This window comes from Artemia sp. Qi Xiang Cuo, chromosome 18 (assembly GCF_049724085.1).
Source record: "Artemia sp. Qi Xiang Cuo chromosome 18, ASM4972408v1, whole genome shotgun sequence".
NCBI lineage: Eukaryota > Metazoa > Arthropoda > Branchiopoda > Anostraca > Artemiidae > Artemia > Artemia sp. Qi Xiang Cuo.
In genome coordinates, this window is record NC_142811.1 from 19,665,817 (window position 1) to 19,689,324 (window position 23,508).

Below are 23,508 nucleotides of genomic sequence, written 5' to 3' on the forward strand. Positions count from 1 at the left end.
TTCCTTTATTGGCGCGGCGCCGGGGTCTAGCTGGGGTAAACTTATAGGCCTCATTGTATACGTATCCAGAACAGTTTGTTTGCTTTGAAGCCTTTTTCTAATTTCTATCCCTTTAAAGTAAGCAAATCAATAGAAAAAAAAATGAACAATTTGGAAGCTTTAGATTTCGAAGGAATTCCATTTACGCTATATACTTTTATTTATTTTTCTCGATATTTGCAAACAGGGCAATGACAAATCACTACCCTTTGTCAAAGTTTTTGACGAGCTATCAAATCTAGCTAGAAACTAGCGAAAAGCCGAGTGAGTTTTCTATCCCAGCGAAAATCTACAAAACCAAATGCTGTCGTTTGTGATTTGATTGCAATAAAACTCCTGGATTATAATCAAAAACCAAAAAAAAAAAAAATGCCAATGCTGTTTCATCATCAGAAAAATGTATAAACTCTCTAGAGGTGAATGCATCATCTTCAAAAACAAGACCACAAAAACGAAACAGTCTCAAATACTTAATTTGTTTTAATCTTCGCTGCCAAATAGGACCATAGGAACGAAACGCCCAAGTTCTTCTGCCGAAACGACATCCCTCCGTAAATCTTGGGCAATATCTAGCAGAAATTGGAACTTAGAATAATTATCCTTTTTAGGGAGTAGAAATTGCCATGATCAGTGTCTGCGTGGTGGCAAAACTTCGTAAAAAGCAATGTGTCTCCAAGATTTTTTTTTCCCTGGCCTAATTGTGCAGAGCGGATTATCAGAGAAAGCTGTTGAAATGCCCTTTCGATTGCAAATAGAAAACTCTAGGACCCTTATAAGGACTGAAACTGCCCAAAGGCAGCCATCTCTTAATGAAACCTAATAGCCATAAATGCTATTAGTAATATTTACAAAAACATGTCACTATTAAAAATTCTTCTATTCTAATTAAAAAGTAAAGAGTGATATGTTTCTTTGAAGTTTATAAAAAATATCAAACTAGAAGCAAGTAGAACATACTGAAGAAATAAAATTTTGAAATGAAATTAATTTGAAAGAGTTTAATTTCGCGCAAATGATTTGAGTGATATTGTCCATTAATTCGTTGAGTAGATTGTACATGATCTTACGGACAAGGGTGTATCCAGGATTCTCGTTCCAGGAGGAAGGGGGGAATGCTATCTACTTTTTTTGGGAGGGGGGGGGGTTACAAAGTGCATAAAATTTCAAAGTAGTATTGAAATAAAAGTTACAATGAACACAAATTTCACTGAACAATGAATACAAACTTTAAAAAAGTACAAATTACTACAAATGAGCATAAGGTTGTAACTCGAAAAAACAAGTGTCAATTCTGCTTTACTGAAAACCCAGTAAATTTTGAATTTCTTTTTTATATCAGTAATAAAAGATATAGCTTAAATTGTTGAAATTTTACTGGCAATATCAGTATATTTATGACATTCACTCATGTTTTAATGGTCTACTATATTGCCATCAAAATTTTTTACTTTTAAATTTAAATAAAATAAATTGGCTTAATAAAATTTTGATTTAAGCATTCTAATTAGTTTCCGGTTAAGTAACACTTTGAGTTTATTTTCAGATTTTCTGGTCCTTTTATGTTTAGAATAATTGTTCATCCTAATATACGTACGTTCGTGGTTTCATCTCTTCAATAATGACAAATTCTGCCCGTTTTGATTTTAATGGGCTATGTAAGCAAATTTTTTTCGTCTGAGTTTTAAATTAGCCCCTTACTTTTAATGAAATGTTTTTTTTTATTTAGTACCGATCAACAATAGGGGAATTGGCATTTTATAGTTGGTCTTCCTTTTTTAGAGTCTTATCCCTATATGGAGAACAAGAAAGTGGATAGGCCACCCCCCTTGGGAAACAAGAAAACTTTCAAATCCATAAAAATGGGAAATGCGAAGCGCTCCCGTTTGAATCTTGGTAAAAACAAAGCTCCTGGGAGGATTTAACCCCCCCCTCCTTATTTGAAAATTTCGTGACCACATTTACACCCTTATCTGGATTTATTTGAAGCCTGACACATACCATGTGTCTATACAAAGGGAGAAATCCCCCCTCCTTATTTGTCTAAAGCAGCCAGAAAATATTTGGAAGATGTTCAATCAAAATATCTGAAACGGCGAAGAGCAATAAAGATTATCAAATAGATTAATTAGGATATAATTTAGAGCGATGATGATAGGGTTCCCTTTCCACTGCTGTACCTTGAGGAATTTCACTACAATAACTTAATACACGGCTTTACTGTTCTTGTGAAGGAATAATTTACAATTCAATGTTTATTTTTTCTTCTTTAGAAGTGCGATTACTTTTTTTCAATGATTTCTTCGTTTTCCTCACCTTTATCAAATCCGCCTTGTGCTGTTATAGATTCGGTCGCAATCGATTTCTATTAATAAATTAGTAAAGTTAAATTATTGTCCTGCGTTTTGTTTTAATCTCTAGACACTTCTAGACGATGTTATAATTTTTGAGGGTTATTGTGGTGCAGAAAGGTCTCCTCATAATCCCAAGATCTTGCTTTATAATGTCCTACTTCAGGATCTAATTTAGAAGAAAAAGTCTTCTATAATCCTTTAGAAATTGTCTGTAGTGCCATCTATTCAAGTAAGTGCTATTGATCTATTAGTCTCGTCATCTATCCGTTCATACATTATCAATAAATCTACCTCACAATCGTCACTTCCAATCAACTATTCTAGTATTTAACAATTGAGAAATTTTTTGAACATAAATGGCGGGACCTTATCAATATGGTCAGCAAATGTATGGAAATAGTGCTGAAAGCTTGCTTTCAGGACTGGCTCCTGATGCGCAAGTTGCTTTAGCAAATACTCTATTATCAACTATACTTCAAGGACAGGTAGGACTAAAAACATTTCACTTAGTCTAGCCTGTTGATTTTCTTCGTCTTTTAGGTGAAACTTGACCATGCTTTTCTTTCAGTTTAGTTGGACATTTTATGAATCTTAGACCTAGCCTGCCCTAGGTTTAAAGTACACCCTAGGCAACAAATAGGCTAGCTTATCATTAAGTTTGTGGCTTTCATGATTAATTTGGTGTTCTTGATTAAACCTCTAGATTAAAACTGAACATACCAACTGATATGCTGGTTCTTTTAAGTATTGGCTCTTTACAAGGAAACCTTATAAAATTTTCAATTGTTGCAAATTCAACTTTAACCTAGGCCTACCCCAGCCTTTCTGGTAAATTTTTTGCAGTTCATATGGTAAATATTTATCAAATCATATTATTGACTTACAAATAAAGTGGGTCAATAGGTAAAATTCTACTTTAGCTACTTTTGGCTATTTTGGAAAGGGGTTAAGTTAGGAAAATGAAACTTTCACGGATGGGTCAGCAGGCTAAAGTATGTCCCGGGAAGGTATTTTGGAGTACCTACCTCCACTCCTTCTCCCTCTAGAGGCTCCTGAAATTTGCCTAGGCTACATGACAGGTCTAAACCTTAATTTTCAGTTATCAGTTTCTTTTTCTCTTGCTTTAGTTTTGAAAATTTTAGTTTTTCAAAATTTAGGAAATATGTTTGCATATCTTTAAAACCTTATAAATTGGGATTGAGCAAACTTTTGAATCTGAAAACAATTTTGGTGTACTTCATTTAAGCCGAAGATCTATTTTGCAAGGTTTCACTTTTATAACACACAGATTTTTAAAGGTCATCAAAGGTCAGTACCCTCTTGAGAGAGAAGGAGTAGAGGTATGTAGTTCAAAATACCTTCCCGGGACATACTTTAGCCTGTAGACCCATCTCTGAAAATTTCATTTTCCTAACCTAACCCCTTTCCAATACAGCCAAAAGTAGCTAAAGTAGAATTTTACCTACAAATATGCTTATTATATTCATAATCAGCATAAAAAAGGCATTGAATGGTGTATTCACTGTAAAGTTCTACAAAATCACATTATTGAGTTAGGACTAAAGTTAATACACCATTCGATGCCTTTTTTTATGCTGATTAATAATATAATAAGCATTTCTATCGGAAATGAATTTCAGCCCCCCCCTCCTATCTAGGCCAATTCAGGGTTAGGTTAGGTATAGCATATACAGGGGGGGGAGATGAAATTCATTTCCGATATAAATACTTATTATATTTGTAATCAGCATAAAAAAGGCATTGAATGGTGTATTCACTTTAGTCCTAACTCAATAATATGATTTGGTAGATATTGACCATAAAGTGAATATACCACTTGATGCCTTTTTTATGCTCTTTCCAAATATAATAGTCACTTTTGTCAGAAATGAATTTTACCCCCACCCCTATATATACCAATTCAGGATATTCTATTTGTGCATTAGGGGGGTGGGGACAAATTTTAAATTTACCTCCCATTTACATCAGAAATAAAATTTGCCCCCCCCCCTAATGTGCAAGTATATACCCTGAACTGGTATATATAGGAGTGGGGGTAAAATTCATTTCCAAAAAAATTATTAGGCCTATCATATTTAAAAAGAGTGTAATCATGATAATCATTTTTGTCAGAAATGAATTTTACCCCCACCCCTATATATACTAATTTAGGGTATATATTTGCACATTAGGGGGTGTGGGGGAAAGTTTAAACTTACATCTCATTTATATAAGAAATAAAATTTACCCCCACCCCACCCAATATGCAAATATATACCCTGAATTGGTATATATATAGGGTTGGGAGTGGTATGTTCACTTTATTTGTAAGTTAATAATATGAACTGTAAAACATTTACTGCCTTTCCAAGGGGCATTTCCCTTAAGCAAGGAAGAAGAAGCACTACACATAAAGTATTCTGATAGATTTGAAAAATAGAATAACTTATCCATATTTATAGCCTATATTATAGGTAAATTCATATTACTATAGACTTGCAAATTAAGTAAACATACCTCTTGAGGCCTTTTTTATGCTCTTTCCAAATGTAACAATCAGTTTTGTCACAAATGAATTTTGTTAAATTTTGTTATTCATATTATTGACTTACAAATAAAGTAAACATACCACTTGATGCCCTTTTTTATGTGCTTTCCAAATATAATAATCATTTTTGGAAATGAATTTTACCCCCACCCCTATATATACCAATTCTGGGTATATATTTGCACATTAGGGGGATAGAGGTAAACTTTATTTATAATGTAAGTGAGGTATAAGTTTAAACTTTACTCCCCCCCCACCCCCTAATGTGCAAATACATACCCTGAATTGGTATATATAGAGGTGGGGGTAAAATTCATTTGTGACAAAAAGGATCAAACTGAATACATCCCATATTCTAGCAATGGTTGCGCAAGACCCTTGAACAGTTTGGTCATAACTTTGGATGCATTTAGATGCATGTTACTTTATACATATTCATATAATTTAGCCAGGAGGAAAGACAATACATCAGTTGATGTCTTTTCTATGCTTTTTCCAAATTCAATAATTGCTTTTGGGGCAAATCCCATTTTGTGCCCTTAAAGGGGCTCAAAATAGCATATACTAACCAAAAGTTTAAAAATATCTTTGTAAAAAGAACTCCATCATGAGAAAAAATCACTATTTGTTACTGATGCAGAAATTGTAATTATTATTTCATTAGTCCTAGTCTTAATAGTAAAATGTTAGCCTATTTTGAAAACAAATTTGCAGGAATTTTCTAAAAGAGCCTAAAACCTCTAAAAAAAAGTACCACAGCAAAACAAAATGTACACCATTGTTGAAATTCCTCAATAGAAAACCTACAGGCCCCACTGTAGAAAGTCTTGATGTTTATTTATTTGAAATAGAAACCTAAGTCAACTAGAACAGAAAGGTAAGAATATTACATCCTTTATCCTTCCCAAACTAGTAAGCTGGCACAAAATGTAATAAACAAATTCCACTATTAAATGCTAAACATACTGCCATAATCCGGTACTGTCTTTCTTTATAAGGAGTTGCTAGGCTCTTTTTTTTTTTTTTTTATACAAAGTTCACTTCACTTTTGAAACAGGGGGGTGGTGGTATTCCTTTAATTCACAGATTACTATTTCTCAGGTTAAGCCTCTGGACTGGCTTCACAGCGCGACCGGTACGGGTTATGTAGGGGGTATCATGGAGTTCTGTACGGGTCACGTGACTGGTGCTTGGTACAGGAATGGGCCTGTTAAATGTTGGGCTATGAACGCAAGTAAAGGGTTTCAGACGGTTTTCATCTGGTGTTCTAGGATGGGGGTAGGTATTGTTTCTGATAGACTCAGTGGTGTGGTTGGAGTATCTGTATGGGGAATCTCTTCAGTTGTGGTGGTGTCCGGCGACTGAGGTTGCTGCCAGACTATCTTTATGTGGCGCCTGTTCCTTCTGTAGGTTGCTCTGTTGTTTGTCTTGACTATGTAGGATCTGGGATTCACATCTGCTCTTTTGACAATGCCTGCCTGCCAGAGTTTGCTGTGGACTTGAGCCTGTACAGGTTGTCCAATTTGTAGGGGTTTCAGTTGCTTTGACTGTCAATCATAGTACTTGCTCTAGTGTGACTGTTGCTTCATTCAATTCTGTCAAAATTGCTTGTGGTGAATGGTCTTTGGTGCAAGCAATTCTTTGGTGCATGGGACTATTGATCTGAGATTCCTGCTCATTAGCAATTGTGATGGGGAGGCCAGACCATCAACTGGGGTGTTCCTGTACTCTAGCAATGCCAGCTCAAAATCATGTCCAGCAATATCGGTTTTACTCAGGATATCTTTGGCTGTCTGTACAGACCTTTCTGCCAATCCATTTGATTGGGGGAAATGTGGTGAGGATGTGGTGTGGGATATTTCCCAATCCGATATGAATTTTTGGAAGACAGATGATGTAAATTGTCGAGATTTTCTACATGGTGTCAGATCCTCTAAAAACAACATGGAAACCAACGTCCCCTACCCTGCAATGGATTGGACAAGTGATAACCTTAAAGAGGCGTGGACAAGATTTAACAACCATGCAAAGCTGATGTTCCAAGGACCCCTTAGCGGAAAGACAGAAAAAGTGCAATGTGCCTTCCTGCTGATCTGGCTTGGAGATAAAGGGCGAGACATTTTTAGTACCTTTACAATTACAGCTGATGAACAGGACAAAGTTCAACTGTACATGGACAAGTTCAGTGAATATTTCCTCCCTCAGTGTAATACAGTGTTTCAAAGATATCTCTTTCATAAACGTGATCAACGAGATGGTGAACCAGTGGATCAATACATAAGTGATCTGAATCTTTTGGCTCGTGAATGTGCATATTCCACAACAGCCATGAGAGATGAAATGGTAAGAGACAGACTTGTATGTGGCATCTCTTCAGCAAAAGTCAAAGAGAAACTCTTCCAAGCAGGTTCCAGTCTAACTCAGTCACAAGCAATTACTATAGTGCGAACACATGTAGAAACCCAGGTGCAGCTCAGGACAATGTCACAGCCTGACACTTGTGGCAGCCAAGCTTATCAAGAAACATGCATAAAGCATGAAGTGGATTTTGTCAGGAGGGCAAAGAAATCAAACCATGCCCCATCTGTAAGACAATGCTATTTCTGTGGAGGGGATTATTCACCTTCCCACAAATGCCCTGCAAAAGAAAAAATATGCAGTAACTGTGAAAAACCAAACCATTTTGCAAAGGTTTGCAAAAGCAGCAAAAAGGTGGTGAACGTAATAAATCAACGACATCAAACAAACGAGCATCAACCAGACAGCAATGATGAGCTCTTCATAGACACCATAAACATGAACAAAGGGGATGATCAACCATATGTGAAGATCATAATCAACAAACACATCAGTATCACTTTCAAAATTGACACGGGTGCACAGGCCAACATCATACCTGAAACATTTTTTAATACCCTTAAACCAAGGCCCAAAGTCAATAAGACACTACAAATTCTTACTAATTTCGGAGGACAGAAGATCCCAACGCTTGGTGTTTGCAGCCTTAACTGCGCCTATACCAATGGATGCACTGAGACACAGCCCTTCTTCATAGTGAAAGACGCCCCCGTCCCAATCTTAGGCTTCAAAACCAGCAAGAAACTAAAATTAATTAAGCTGATACTTACTGTGACGAAACCAAACCCATTCATTGAGGAATTCAAAGATGTATTTCAAGGTATAGGACAGCTCAAAGGTGAATATTACACCACCTTGAACAGCAAGGAAAATATCACATTTTTGCAAGGGTAGTATTGAAGCACCTTTTTTTCCTTTTTTTTGCTAACACAGAAACATCATAGTTTTGTTTAATGCCTTGTTAGAAGCAAATTTTTATATCTAAAAGATTTTTAACTGATTCATATCAAAGTCCAGAAACTGTAGACAAGGTAATAAATTACCTTTTGGGGTCCCATTAAGGGCTCAAAATGGAATTTGTTCTAGAACAATTTATTGAATCTAGAAAGAGCATAAAAAAGGCATCTGGTTATGTATTCACTTTCTTTCTTTAATATAGAAGCTTGGAAACACTTTCCCCAAGTATGTTTTTGGCCCTGGATTCACTACTGATGGTTTTTGTTTCATATCCTGACTCCTTTCCAATATAGTAAAAAGTAGCTAAACTAGAATTTTCTTCTAGCTGATTAAAAGCATTATTACAGACACATGGAGCTAAAGTTTGTGAAATTCTTAAGAACCTGGCAGCAAAAATACCAAATGAGTTGGTAGTAGGGCTGCCTACTACCTTCAAAAGCCTATTTAAATTATATGAGTATATATAAATTTACCCCTCCTCTGCCCCTATATATTTAAAGCTTCACTTGATATCTACCCCCTTCCAAGAAGTTCTAATTTCATTGCAACTCTTCATGATAACCTCACCTGCTTTTTGTTTGGTCCTAGATTAATGAGTCAGTCATCTTTTGTCTGTAATAGCAGTCTAGCTGTTCTAGTCTTTCTTTCATTAGAGTAAGATACACAGTAGGTTAGTTAGACAGCTAAACATTTCTTCAACTGTTTAATCTTTGTATCTTTACTATACCACCTAGAAAGTGGATTGTTTCACCATTTGATTTTTTTAATTGTTTTTTGATAAAGATGAGACTATCCTAGCTTGGGTGTTTTGATCATAGAAGTTCTAAATACACTGATAAGTCAACAATAGAGACTTTTAGTGGACATGAACTTTAAGCTTGGGCCTAAGCTTAGAAAACATTGCACAATCTTGGATATGGGATCTTAAAGTTAGAATAAAGTACCTAGATCATAGACAGATTCTATTATGGATGATGTCGGGATAATTTCCACCCCTCCTCCAGAAAATTCCCCCTACATGTAAAATTGTGCTGCCAAAGGGAAAATAAGACAAATAAAAAAGGAGAGACTTCGGAATATTCTACCTGTATTCCAAAATATGGGGAGAATATGTGGTTCTGTTGATGTTACTGTTTTTTTGGTTCTGGCTCCATGCTATTAAAATCACATTTATAGATACACCCCTTAAAGGTAGCATACTAAAGATGGGAAAACCTTCTTATGTATACATAGCAGACAATTGTACATTTAAAACAGATCATGTATGGACCTTAATATTGCTCCAAATTGCAAATTAAGGTAAGGTAAAGCAGCATTACAATGTAAGACATTCCAAATCCCACTGGAAAATTTGATCTTACAAATTTCTAAGCATTAGACACAAAATTAATCTCCTCATCTTGAGTTCCACAGAAAAACCTATTGTATTAAAACTTTGGCTTATACCTTGATCATGTTCTCAAGAAGTATTGGCCTCCTTTATTTTTTCCGCTTATGTATGCCTAGTGAACCTAATACTTTTTGTATGAACAGGGTTTGATGATTTTCTTTACTTAATTTATTTTCTTTGCTAGCTTGTTTGGGATAAGGAGTTCTGTTTCAAATTTCCTTGGTTCTGACTTGCATTTTGATTCCATGTTATTTAGATTAAATTACATTAAATCATACATGCTTGCTAGGAGCAAGTCTAGTGTATGCTAGTCAATGATGATAATGCTGTGGGACATGTGCTGCCTTTCATTGGAGGAGCTATGGTTTAGTCACCCATTCCTTATCAAGATTGGCTTTGGAGCTGTCAATGATTGGCAAACTCACAGTTGTCTTGCTCCAGCCATTTGAGTGGCTTATGATATAGTTAGAGAATAAATGGTTCCTTTCCCTTATCTTTGTATGCTAGCAGAACAGCTTTGCTGAATGACCTCTAGTTTTTGACAACTGGGCAAGCTGGAACTAGTCTTTGTCATTAAGATTATAGAATTTTTAAGTCATTATCATGTTACCTCTTCATTGATGGTATGTCAGAGTTGGTAGCTTGAGGCTCTATAGCTGGGATTCAAACTGTTTGTTTTGAACCTGTTTGTGCATTTTTTTCATCTGTATTTGGACAGATTTGAGGGTCATCTGGTCTATTTTATTAATTAGCTTAGCAACATACATTCCAAATTCTAAGCTTTGTCTCACCAGGCTGTGAGTTTGATTATTATAAAAGAGGATGCTACTTGTGATAGTGGCATGATGAGGCCAAGAGTTTGGTTTGTCCTTGCTATAGCAGCTCATGTGTGGCAGTTGAATGTAAGAGCTTCATATATAACAACCCCCAGATCCCTCTGTTAGGTACTCTTAGAAATAGAATGTCTTATACCAACATTTGTAAGCATTGAGTATTGTGATGATGGGTTATTTACTCCAAAATTGAGGACCTTACTTTTCACCATCAAACACAAACCTCTATGTTTAGCCCACTTGCCAAGCTTTAAAGATTTGACTGTATTGAGGCCATATCTTGCTGAGTGTCAACATGACCAATGAGTTTTGTGTCATCAGCATACCAGCTAAATTGGTTTATAACATTTCTTGGAGTGTTGTTAATGTATGTATTCCTGAGAATTCACAGCAGGTGGGCTATTCAGTTAATACTATTTAGCCCTCTTCTGTTTGCTTCACTCTGTGGGCTACAGAGCTACTGTCTTGGTGGTCTCTTATTTATTAGATATTCTCAGATATCTTTCAGTAGATCTTTTGACTCGAGGAGTTCAAATACAAGATGATAGATATCGATTTCTGTGCTCTGTGTGCAGGTATGGTTGGCTAGGCTCTTGGCTGATAGTGAGATTTTGTGGTGTTTGAAGTATTTTAACAGTTTACAAAGCAAGATATGTTGTGCAGACGTCAGCATATTACATTCAAATAGGCAATGGTCAATAGTTTCATTATTCATATTACAATGCCTGCAAAGAGGGGACAGGGGAAATGAACCACTTGAATTAGAGAGCTTATACGAGAATGCAAGGAAATTTAGTCCATTTGTTCCAGAACGAATTCTATGATAAATTTTAGAAAGATACTTATTGGGAAAGGGGGAAAGGATAGGACTAATCTTATTAAAATTAATATCTGATAGCCTCCATTGGTAAATATCTCTAATTGGGATTGGTCTCTCACTTGGCTGGTCAATATTTATAGCATTTTTTGCTATTTCATCAACCTGATGATTACCACTTATGCCAGAGTGGCTAGGAATGTACTGAAAATAAGTTTTTATGCCACTTGAAGCAAGATTATCAATAATACTGAGACACTGATAAGTGTCAATGTCCAACTTATATTGAGGAGCTGAGGCCAGCAACTCAAGGCTTGATAGAGAGTCAGAAAATATGATAATATTATTTGAATTTGCAACCAAAGGTTGGTTTTCTTTAAGGTGTTCTAATGCCATGATTATGGCATTTAACTCAGCAGACATTATAGATAAATTATTATATAATCTCTCGCCCATTGCAATTTTCAGGTGAGGAAGGAATACACCACTTGCAACCTTTTCATTCACTTTTGACCCATCAACAAATATTTGGAAGTGATTTTTATAGGTAATTGTATTAAGTTCTGCAAATTTTTTCTGGACGAAAGCAATGGGGGTTAAATCTTTATTCCACTTTGAGAATTCATCATTTATTATGGGACCTGACCAATTCCATGGGGGGGATCGGGGGAAAGTGGGTGCCATAGACTTTGCTGGTATGGGGAACTTCTTCTGAATATTGGCATACTCATCTGCAATGCCTCTATACATGGCTTGATTTCTTAACCAATTATGTAATGTGTGTGAGCTGTTTGATTCAATTTTTGTAAGATGTTTTGTCAAGAGAAACCTACGTCTCTCCCCTATTGTTGTTAATCCACTCTTCATAAGCAGAAACTTGGTGCTTGTGGGTTTCCTAAGACCAAATATGAGACGTATTATATCATTTTGTGTTGTTTCAATTTTTTGCATCTGGGTCTTTGCACATGCACCATAGACAATGAGCCCATAATCAATATGGGGTCTTATATGTGATTTATAAAACTGGAGTAAGGTTTTCTCCTTACAACCCCAGGGTGTGGAAAGAAGTCTTTTTAGTATATTTGTTTTTCTATAGCATTTTTTTTATTGTGTTTGAAATGTGGAGGTGGAAATTAAGTTTTTGGTTAAGCATGAGACCTAGGTAATTAATATGATTATCTTATGGAATAGTTGTTTTATTTAGAGTTAGTTTTGCATTAACATGGTTTTGCTTCTGGTGAAATTGGATTATTTTTGACTTGGTGGGTGCAATGGGTAAATCTGAATGTTGAGAGAATTTTTCAAACTTTAAAATTGACTTTTGCAGATTTGACTGTGCTATCTGAAAGGTGTTGCCAGATGACCATAGCACCAGATCATCAGCCTATTGTAGATTTGTGTGGGGTAGGTTCATGTCCCAGAGATATAGGGCAAATAGGAAGCAACTGAGGACTGCTCCCTGAAGTAGGCCTTTGGTTATTGTCTTTTGGGGTGAAGAGGCTGAACCAACACAAACAATGAAACTTCGCACTTCTATGAAGGAATTAATAAAAGATACTAGCTTAGGGGGTACTCCAAGGTTTGCAAGGTTGTTTAAAAGGATTTGGTGGTTCACATTGTCATATGCCCCTTCAAAATCTAGGAAACCTGCAACTAGGACATTATTTTTTGAGAAAGATTCATTTATTGCATTTGTTAGAAAAATGAAAGCATCTGTTGAGGAGTGGTGTTTCCTGAATTCAGTTTGAGTGTGAGGGATCATATTATTTTTTTCAACAAACCAGAGGAGTCTGTGATAGATCATTTTCTCCATTATTTTCCCCATCACAGGAGTAATCATTATGGGCCTATAAGACTCAGGGTTATCTTGTGGTTTATTTTTCTTTAGGATTGGTAGGAGGGATGAACATTTCCATATATTGGGGAACCTAGAAGATGCCCAAGCATGATTATAACAATTTAGCAGTTCTTATTTGTATGGAGGTGTGAGATTCTTTATCCATGTAGGGTGCATATTGTCATAGCTGCCGCTAGTTTTGGTTCTAATATGATGTATTGCATTATTCAATTCCTGGATTGAAAATGGATTAGTTATGTACTTGGATCCTGGGCATGGTTGGTAACTTGGGCTCATAGGAATTGTGGACAGTTGACTTTGATTATTTGATGTTAGCTTATTAGCAAAAAAATTTGCAAATAGGTTACCTTTTTCATTATCATTGTCATAATGGGTATTATTATGTATAAGCTCATACAGGAGTGGGTTGGGGGAAGTCTTTTTCCCACAGATGTGGCTTATTACTTTATGTATAATTGGCTCATGTGTTTCTCTGGAGAGATTTGCAAAATTATTCCAGTATTTATATTTAGCATCTATTATAGTCCTTTTTAGATTAGATTCTCTTTGTAATTTTTTTTAAATATGTAGTAGGTGATGGTTTTTTTATGAATTCTGTCCTAGCTGCCTTTTTTATCCTCCATTTATTTAGGCATTCATATGTCCACCATGCTTTAGGAATTTGTTTAGGGAATATTTTCTTATGTCATATGCTCAATGAATTTACCAGCTTTATTTGCTGGTTTATTCCCCCACAAAAGGCTGTGGGCATTGAAATCTCCACAAATAATGATATTTTTTAACATATTAGAATTATTTATATAATTAAAGAAATCCTTGGCATCTGTAGTTTGGCCATTAGGGTTATAAAAGCTTATTATGTAGGTTTTTAAATTATTCAGCCAAACACTGATACCAATTACATCAACATCATTTGCAAAATCTGGAAAATTGATGACACAAAATTTTATATTATTTTTCACTAATAAAGCTACCCCACCTCCTTTTCTCTCTGAAGATCTATCCTTTCTGAGGATAGTATATCCCAGAGACTTAATTTGTTGATTTTGGGTTAAATGAGTTTCCTGGAGGAAAGCAATATTAATGGAATTATTGTTCATAAAAGATATTAGTTCATTTAGCTTATTTTCTGTGAGTGATCTTACATTCCATTGGAGTATTGATACATGTTGTGTTGTTAATTTATTCTTCATATGACTGTGTATCAATGTTCAGCTTTGTTAAAAGTCAAGCAAGATTTTTTTTGCTTGAATGAGCTTATCATCTGGGATGTAGATTTTTGCCAATTCTGCAATGATTTTTGTTTTCTGTAGTTGATGTATGTTCATGGCCTGAACTGCATTACAGTTTAGAATGAATAAGCATATATTTGGGGATTGCATTTTTGGTTGTGCATCCTGTTTGTCGGTTGATTGATTCCTGGTAGTTTTTCTGGTTTGTTTCTTCTTGGGAGGGGGGGGGCCAGGCTGACCTCATCTCACCGGACAAGGAGGCTTGGTGGCTTGGCGAGTCCTTCTGATGGGGATTTGAGCTAGGGGGCTTAGCAGATGGTGTTTTATATGGGGTGCTTTATGCATGGGGGGTGGTTGACGGGGGGGTTTTGGTTGGTTTCATTATAGGCTTTATTTGGTATTATTGGGCAGCATTTGCTTCCATTGCAGCAAAGGGGTATGGGATGGCCTTCTCTGTTGATATTTGGAGTGTTAGAGCTCTTTTCTTGTATTCAGGGCATAATGATTTATTTGTAGATTCATGTGGGCCTTTGCAATTGATGCATGTAGGCTGAGTGTTGTTGCAAGTTGTTAGCTCTTTAGGATGGAAAGATTTACAATTACTACACTCTTGGAGAATTTCATTGCATTTGTTTGTCGTGTGTCCCAGTTTGAGATGCTTCGGACACTGGATAGGCTTAGGTTTGTATTCCTTGTGTGGTTTGATTTGCCCAAGTAGGAATAATTTTTCTGGGATATTAATTTTTCCCTTTAGTGTGAATAAGAAGGATCTACTAGTTTTCCGGCTATTAGAGTTAGGTTTACCAAGTTGGGTAACACCCTCAACTGGGATTGTGTTTCCAGCCCTATCTGAGAGGTCTTCTTTTAACTCCTGAGTGGATATCTCTGGGGGAACATTATAAACTACTATTTTTGTTGGTGATTGTTTTGGGTTCCAATTAGATACAATAATTGGGGTATTCAGAAGGGATTTTAGAGATCCATCACAGTTAATATTAAGAGAGAACTTTGATTTTAGCAATTTAAAAATTGCAACTCTTATTGCAGTGATCATTTTTATTTCAAAGGGGGTAGTAGGAGTGATTTCAAGTTACATCCCTAAGTTTTTGGAGGGACGATCTAGGGCTGGGAGAAGGGAAATGCTTTTGATTGGGGAGAAGTTTTTTCTTTTTTTTAGAGCTTCTAGAGAGAACCTCCTGAAACCCATTATCATCATTTACGGTGATATTAGCCCCTAAACTTATCATTGTCCTATTCTCAGAATTGGAGCTATCATTTGAACTTTGAGATAGTTTGCTTGACCAGCCAAGATGGGTATCTTTCACTATGTCACTTTCATTGGGATTTGATTTGGGATCTTGTGGGACTTTTTTTTGGAGGACTTATAAAAATTGCATATTTTAAAAATCTTTAAACAAAAAAAAAAAAAAAACTAAAACAAGAAGGGAAGATATAATTAAAACAAACCGTCTTCACTATACAATGAGGAGGAGAAACACCACAGTATAGCCCTGAGGATGAGTTGAGCAGGATTGGTTTGGTACAACTGCTGATTAGAAGCGATAATAATTCACAATAATTCACAATAATTTGCCTTTACAGCTTCCTTTTCTTCTTCTTCTTCTAATTCACAGCAGGCGGGCTATTCAGTTAATACTATTTAGCCCTTTTCTTTTTGCTTCACTCTGTGGGCTACAGAGCTACTGGCTTGGTCGTCTCTTATTTATTAGATATTGTCATATATCATTAGATCTTTTGACTCAAGGAGTTCAAATATAAGATGATAGATATCGATTTCTGTGCTCTGTGTGTATGTATAGTTGGCTAGGCTCTTGGCTGATAGTGAGATTTTGTGGTGTTTGAAGCATTTTAACAGTTTTCAAAGCAAGGTATGTTGTGCAGACGTCAGCATATTAAATTCAAATAGGCAATGGTCAATTGTTTCATTATTAATATTACAATGCCTGCAAAGAGGGGACAGAGGAATTGAACCACTTGAATTAGAAGACTTATATGAGAATGCAAGGAAATTTAGTCCATTTGTTCCAGAACGAATTCTATGATAAAATTTAGAAAGATTCTTATTGGGAAATGGGGAAAAGATAGGATTATTCTTATTAAAATTAATATCTGATAGTCTCCATCGGTATATATATCTAGTTGCGATTGGTCTCCCACTTGGCTGGTTAATATTTATAGCATTTTTTGCTATTTCATCAACCTGATGATTACCACTTATACCAGAGTTGCTAGGAATATACTGAAAGTAAGTTTTTATGCCACTTGAAGCAAGATTATCAATAATACTTAGACAATGATAAGTGTCAATTTCCAACTTATACTGAGGAGCTGAGACCAGCAACTCAAGGCTTGATAGAGAGTCAGAATATATGATAATATTATTTGAATTTGCAATCAAAGGTTGTTTTCCTTAAGGTGTTCTAATGCCATCATTATGGCATTTAACTCGGCAGACATTATAGATAAATTATTATATAATCTCTCGCCCAATGCAATTTTCAGGTGAGGAAGGAAATCACCACTTGCAACCTTCTCATTCATTTTTGACCCATCAACAAATATTTGGAAGTGATTTTTATAGGTAATAGTATTAAGTTCTGCAAATTTTTTTGGACAAAAGCAATGGGGGTTAAATCTTTATTCCACTTTGAGAAGTCATTATTTATTATGGGACTTGACCAATTCCATGGGGGGGGGAACGGGGGAAAGTAGGTGCAATAGACTTTGCTGGTATGGGGAACTTCTTCTGAATATTGGCATACTCATCTGCAATGCCTCTATACATAGCTGGATTTCTTAACCAATTATGTAGTGAATGTGAGCTATTTGATTCAATTTTTGTAAGATGTTTTGTCAAGAGAAAGCTACGTCTCTCCCTTATTGTTGTTAATCCACTCTCCATAAGCAGAAACTTGGTGCTTGGGTGCTTCCTAAGACCAAATATGAGACGTAGTATATCATTTCGTCTTGTTTCAATTTTTGCATCTGGGTCTTTGCACATGCACCATAGACGATGAGCCCATAGTCATTATGGGGTCTTATATTTGATTTATAAGACTGGAGTAAGGTTTTCTCCTTGCAGCCCCAGGGTGTGGAAAGAAGTCTTTTTAGTATATTTGTTTTTCTATAGCATTTTTTTATTGTGTTTGAAATGTGGAGGTGGAAATTAAGTTTTTGGTCAAGCATGAGACCTAGGTAATTAATATGAAAATCTTCTGGAATATTTGTTTTATTTAGAGTTAGTTTTGCATTAGCATGGTTTTGCTTCCGGTGAAATTGGATTATTTTTGACTTGGTGGGTGCAATGGGTAAATCTGAATGTTGAGAGAATTTTTCAAACTGGAAAAGTGACTTTTGCAGATTTGACTGAGCTATCTGAAAGGTCTTGCCAGATGACCATAGCACCAGATCATCAGCATATTGTAGATTCGTGTGGGGTAGGTTCATGTCCCAGAGATATAGGGCAAACAGAAGGCAACTGAGGACTGCTCCCTGAGGTAGGCCTTGGGTTATTGTCTTCTGGGGTGAAGAGCCTGAACCAACACAAACAATGAAACTTCGCACTTCTATGAAGGATCTAATAAAAGATACTAGCTTAGGGGGTACTCCAAGGCTTGCAAGTCTGTTTAAAAGGATTTGGTGGTTCACATTGTCATATGCCCCTTCAAAATCTAGGAAAGCTCCAACTTGGACATTATTTTTTTGAGAAAGATTCATTTATTGCATTTGTTAGCAAAATGAAAGCATCTGTTGAGGAGTGGTGTTTCCTGAATCCAGTTTGAGTGTGAGGGGTCATTTTATTTTTCGCAACAAACTAGAGGAGTCTGGGATAGATCATTTTCTCCATTATTTTTCTAAGCACAGGAGTAATCATAATGGGCCTATAAGACTCATGGTTATTTTTGGGTTTTTTTTCCTTAGAATTGGTAGGAGGGACGAACATTTCCATATATTGGGGAACATAGAGGATGCCCAAGCGTGATTATAACAATTTAGCAGTTCTTGTTTGTATGAAGGTGTGAGATTCTTTATCCATGTAGGGTGTATATTGTCATAGCTGCCGCTAGTTTTGGTCCTAATATGTTGTATTGCATTATTCAATTCCTGGATTGAGAATGGATTAGTTATGTACTCTGATCCTGGGCGTGGTTGGTAACTTGGGTTCATAGGAATTGGGGACAGTTTGCTTTGATTATTTGATGTTAGCTTATTAACAAAAAGAGTTGCAAATAGGTTGGCTTTTTCATTATCATTGTCATAATGGGTATTATTAGGTATAAGCTCATACATGAGTGGGTTGTGGGAAGTCTTTTTCCCACAGATGTGGCTTATGACTTTATGTATAATTGGTTTAAGTGTTTCTCTGGAGAAATTATTTGCAAAATTATTCCAGTATTTATATTTAGCATCTCTTATATGCCCTTTAAGATTAGATTCTGCTTGTAATTTTTTAAAATATGTAGTAGGTGACGGTTTTTTTATGAATACTGTCCTAGCTGCCTTTTTTATCTTCCATTTATTTAGGCACTCATTCGTCCACCATGCTTTAGGAATTTGTTTAAGGAAAGTTTTCTTAGGTGTTGTCCTGGGGATAGCATGATTAGCTGTATTTATTTGTAAAGATGTCAAGGCTTCAGCATGTGTGTCAACTGTTGTGTTAGAAATACATGAAATTTGGGTGAAACTTGTAATTTCATCATTTAGCTTATTTTGGAACATAGACCAATTTGCTTTAGTGTTGATATATTTGGATGTATGAGATAAAGTTTCAGCAGGTTCATTTAGGGAGCAAACTATAGCAAAGTGGTCAGTACATAGACTATCAATTTTATTTATGTAAATTTTATTCAAAAAATTTAATGAAACAATTTGTAGGTCAATTGTGGAGAATCTGCCACTTTTGGGGTTGAAATATGTATTCAGGTTTTGAGGGGTAGCAACAGCTAATTCATTATTATTTGAAGTCATATGCTCAATGAATTTACCAGCTTTATTTGCTGGTTTATTCCCCCACAAAAGGCTGTTGGCATTGAAATCTCCACAAATAATAATATTTTTTAACACATTAGAATTATTTATATAATTAAAGAAATCCTTGGCATCTGTAGTTTGGCCATTAGGGTTATAAAAGCTTATTATGTAGGTTTTTAAATTATTCAGCCAAACACTGATACCAATTGCGTCAACATCATTTGCAAAATCTGGAAAATTGATGCCACAAAATTTTATATTATTTTTCACTAATAAAGCTACCCCACCTCCTTTTCTCTCTGAAGATCTATCCTTTCTGAGGATAGTATATCCCAGAGACTTAATTTGTTGATTTTGGGTTAACTGAGTTTCCTGGAGGCAAGCAAAATTAATGGAATTATTATTCATAAAAGATATTAGTTCATTTAGCTTATTTTCTGTGAGTGATCTTAAATTCCGTTGGAGTATTGATATATGTTGTGTTGTTGATTTATTCTTCATATGACTGTGTATCAATGTTCAGCTTTGTTAAAAGTAAAGCAAGATCTTTTTTTGCTTGAATGAGCATATCATCTGGGATGTAGATTTTTGCCAATTCTGCAATGATTTTTGTTTTCTGTAGTTGATGTATGTCCATGGCCTGAACTGCACTACAGTTCAGAATGAATAAGTATATATTTGGGGATTGCATTTTTGGTTGTGCATCCTGTTTGTCGGTTAAGGGGTTAATTCCTGGTAGTGTTTCTGGTTTGTTTCTTCTTGGGAGGGGGGGGCAGGCTGACCTCATCTCACCGGACAAGGAGGCTTGGTGGCTTGGTGATTCCTTCTGATAGGGATTTGAGCGAGGGGGCTTAGAAGAGGGTGTTTTAGATGGGGGGCTGGAGGCAGGGGGGGCGTTTGACTGGGGGGTTTTGGTTGGTTTCATTACAGGCTTGATTTGGTATTGTTGGGCAGCATTTGCTTCCATTGCTGCAAAGGGGTATGGGATGGCCTTCTCTGTTGATATTTGGAGTGTTAGAGCTCTTTTCCTGTATGCAGGGCATAATGATTTATTTGTAGATTCATGTGGGCCTTTGCAATTGATGCATGTAGGCTGAGTGTTGTTGCAAATTGTCAACTCTTTAGGGTGGAAAGCTTTACAATTACTACACTCTTGGAGAATTTCATTGCATTTATTTGTCGTGTGTCCCAGTTTGAGACACTTCTGACACTGTATAGGCTAAGGTTTGTATTCCTTGTGTGGTTTGATTTGCCCAAATAGGAATAATTTTTTTGGGATATTAATGTTTTCTTTCAGTGTGAATAAGAAGGATCTACTACTTTTTAGGCCATTAGAGTTAGGTTTGCCAAGTTGGGTAACATCCTCAACTGGGATTGTGTTTCCAGCCCTATCTGAGAGCCCTTCTTTTAACTCCTGAGTAGATATCTGTGGGGGAACATTATAAACTACTATTTTTGTTGGTGATTGTTTTGGGTTCCAATTAGATGCAATAATTGGGGTATTCAGAAGGGATTTTAGGTTAATTATTGTATCTGCTGATTTGTGGTCTTCTACAGCTATTAGCAGAGATCCATCATGGTTAATATTAAGAGAGAATATTGATTTTAGCAATTTAAAAATTGCAACTCTTATTGCAGTAATCATTTTTTTTTCAAAGGGGGTAGTAGGAGTAATTTTAAGGTAAATTCCTAAGTTTTTGGAGGGAGGATCTTGGGCAGGGAGAGGGGAAATGCTTTTGATTGGGGAGATTTTTTTCCTTTTTTTAGAGCTTCTAGAGAGGACTTCTTGAAGAGGACTTCTTCCTTTTCTTCTTCCTCTTATGGGGGTTCTTCTTCTTCTTCTACTATGTCACAACAGGCAGGCTTTTCAGTTGATACTATTTAGCCCTTTTCCTGTTGCTTCACTCTGTGGGCTATAGAGCTACTGGCTTGGTTGCCTCTTATTTATTAGATATCTTTCAGTAGATCTTTCAACTCAAGGAGTTCATATATAAGATGATAGATATCGATTTCTGTGCTCTGTGTGCAGGTATATTTGGCTAGGCTCTTGGCTGATAGTGAAATTCTGTGGTGTTTGAAGCACTTTAACAGTTTACAATGCAAGGTATGCTGTGCAAATGTCAGCATATTACATTCAAATAGGCAGTGGTCAAATGTTTCAAGTTTGACATTCAAGTCCCAATTGAGGTTCCTGTCAACATTCTCCCTACCCTTGTTAACCCCAACTTTGAATGAGTATAGTGGCTACCTGGACTGTATTTTCTGTCAACACATTCCACTGTGGTACTGTTCTAACATTAAGAACGTTTTACTGCTCTCTTCTTCAAGACCAGGGATGGAGCTTTTGGTGTAGCCTCTAGGAGAGAAGGGGCAAATACGTGTTTCACTTCCTCTGACTTCAGCAGCTTCTGAGGTGTAAATTACATTACTCCTTTTTCATCTGTATGTCAGGGGGGACAACTTCAAAGCTTGTATGCATTGCTCATATGGAGTATAATGCAGGTTGGGAAAAGATTCGTTGCCCTTCTCCACACATTCTCTATTGAATATTTTTAATATTAACTATCAAACCTATTCTTGCACTATGAATCCTTAAAACTTCCAAAAATGTGTTGATTTTGCTAATATTTTTATCTACAATACTCAAATCATGTGTATAATTGGAGTGTATAACCTCCCCACTTGCATGCCCTCCCATAGGCTTTGCTGCATTTCTCAGGACAAAGTCTCTCAGAAAATCTATGTGAACAGGGTTGCTTACATGTTATCCTGACCATAATCAAGAAGTTTGATCTGTTTAAAACCAGATATCTGTGAGCACTCTTGTATAATCAGCTTAGCCTGAGTGAGATAAACTACTATGCAGGTATATTTTAATTAAATATTTAATATGTAGAGTTGGTTAGGCTAAGTTAGATATTAAATATAATATGTTCTGGACAGCCTACTTTTCATAATTCTCTATTGTAGTTTCTATAATTTTGTTACTAAAGTATTATATTTCCATCACAATTTGGTATATTTCATTATGATTAACCTAACTTCACTTCTTTGATGTGGTCGCTATAACACGTAAGTACCTTGACATCTTAACTGACAACATGTAATTACCTGAACAGGGATGGATATGACACAGCCCTGTTTAACTCCTGATTCAAGACCAACCAACTACTTATCTCACTTCCTACCTTAACTCTTTGAATATTGTTCCCATATAATGATTAGATAAAAATGCTAGCAAAATTGAGGGTGAAGTGAACAAGAAAATCAATCAATAGGGATTTTGTGCAGTATTACCCCAAATCAGTAATCTGTTGATAATTGAGTCATATATTCCAAATACGTGTATTTTTTATGATTGATCATGATAAAACACTAATTGAATTTGTTTTATTCCTTATGAGGTTTGAATAGTTTCCCCAATTATAGACATTATGAGTTGCCATTATTACATGACAGGCAAAATTTACTGTTGTTTTCCCCCATATAACTACTATTTTATATTTGTTATTCCTTTAAGGCTCCTGGTTCAAATCCCAGCTATGGAATGTACCAGCAATCCCAATCATATCAGGAGATGAATTATAGAGACAACCGTGGCTATAGAAATGAAACAATGCAAAGAGGTCAAAGATATGGTGTAAATAGACAGGTAGGAAAAAGAAATAATGAAAAGCTACATGATAAAGTTGCTGCTCATTGTTTAAATTATTTTTACCATTTTTTTCTGTATATTTCAAACACCAAGTATATAAGAAATCCACCAAAGCGTATTCAACCCCCTCTAAAGATTTGAAACCTGCAAAGTTTGTGTCGAAAAACTATTTACCCCCCCCCCCCCAAAAAAAAAGAATAGAGAAAATATTCTTCACTAAACAAAAATTGCAAGCTGTAAAATGAAATTTTCTGAAGATTATATAATCCCTAGTCAGGCCACTTTTTTAGTACAAAAATGAGGTTTACTTATATCTAAGATAACTGCTGACTTCCTGACTGCCTAAGGTATCCAGGAGGATTTAGGGCAAGGGAATAGGGCAAGCCTGCAAAAAGGGGGCAAATGTCTGGAAGTTTCTTTTTTTTGTCAAAAAAATACCTTTGTACTATTTCAAAAGTTTGTAAAATCCTGGTCTATG

At 35.8% G+C, this 23,508-nt stretch overlaps 1 protein-coding gene across 1 annotated transcript in view; it reads left to right on the top strand.

Moving 5' to 3' along the window:
- The first annotated feature begins 2,691 nt into the window (after positions 1 to 2,691).
- The window catches only part of LOC148941294 (uncharacterized), a 75,588-nt gene continuing 54,771 nt past the window's right edge, over positions 2,692 to 23,508 (top strand). The window contains exons 1-2 of the mRNA XM_089103970.1: positions 2,692 to 2,875; positions 22,896 to 23,027. Of these exons, the coding sequence (XP_088960096.1) occupies positions 2,747 to 2,875; positions 22,896 to 23,027 (261 nt within the window). The 5' untranslated portion in view covers positions 2,692 to 2,746. The remainder of the gene's footprint in view (positions 2,876 to 22,895; positions 23,028 to 23,508) is intronic.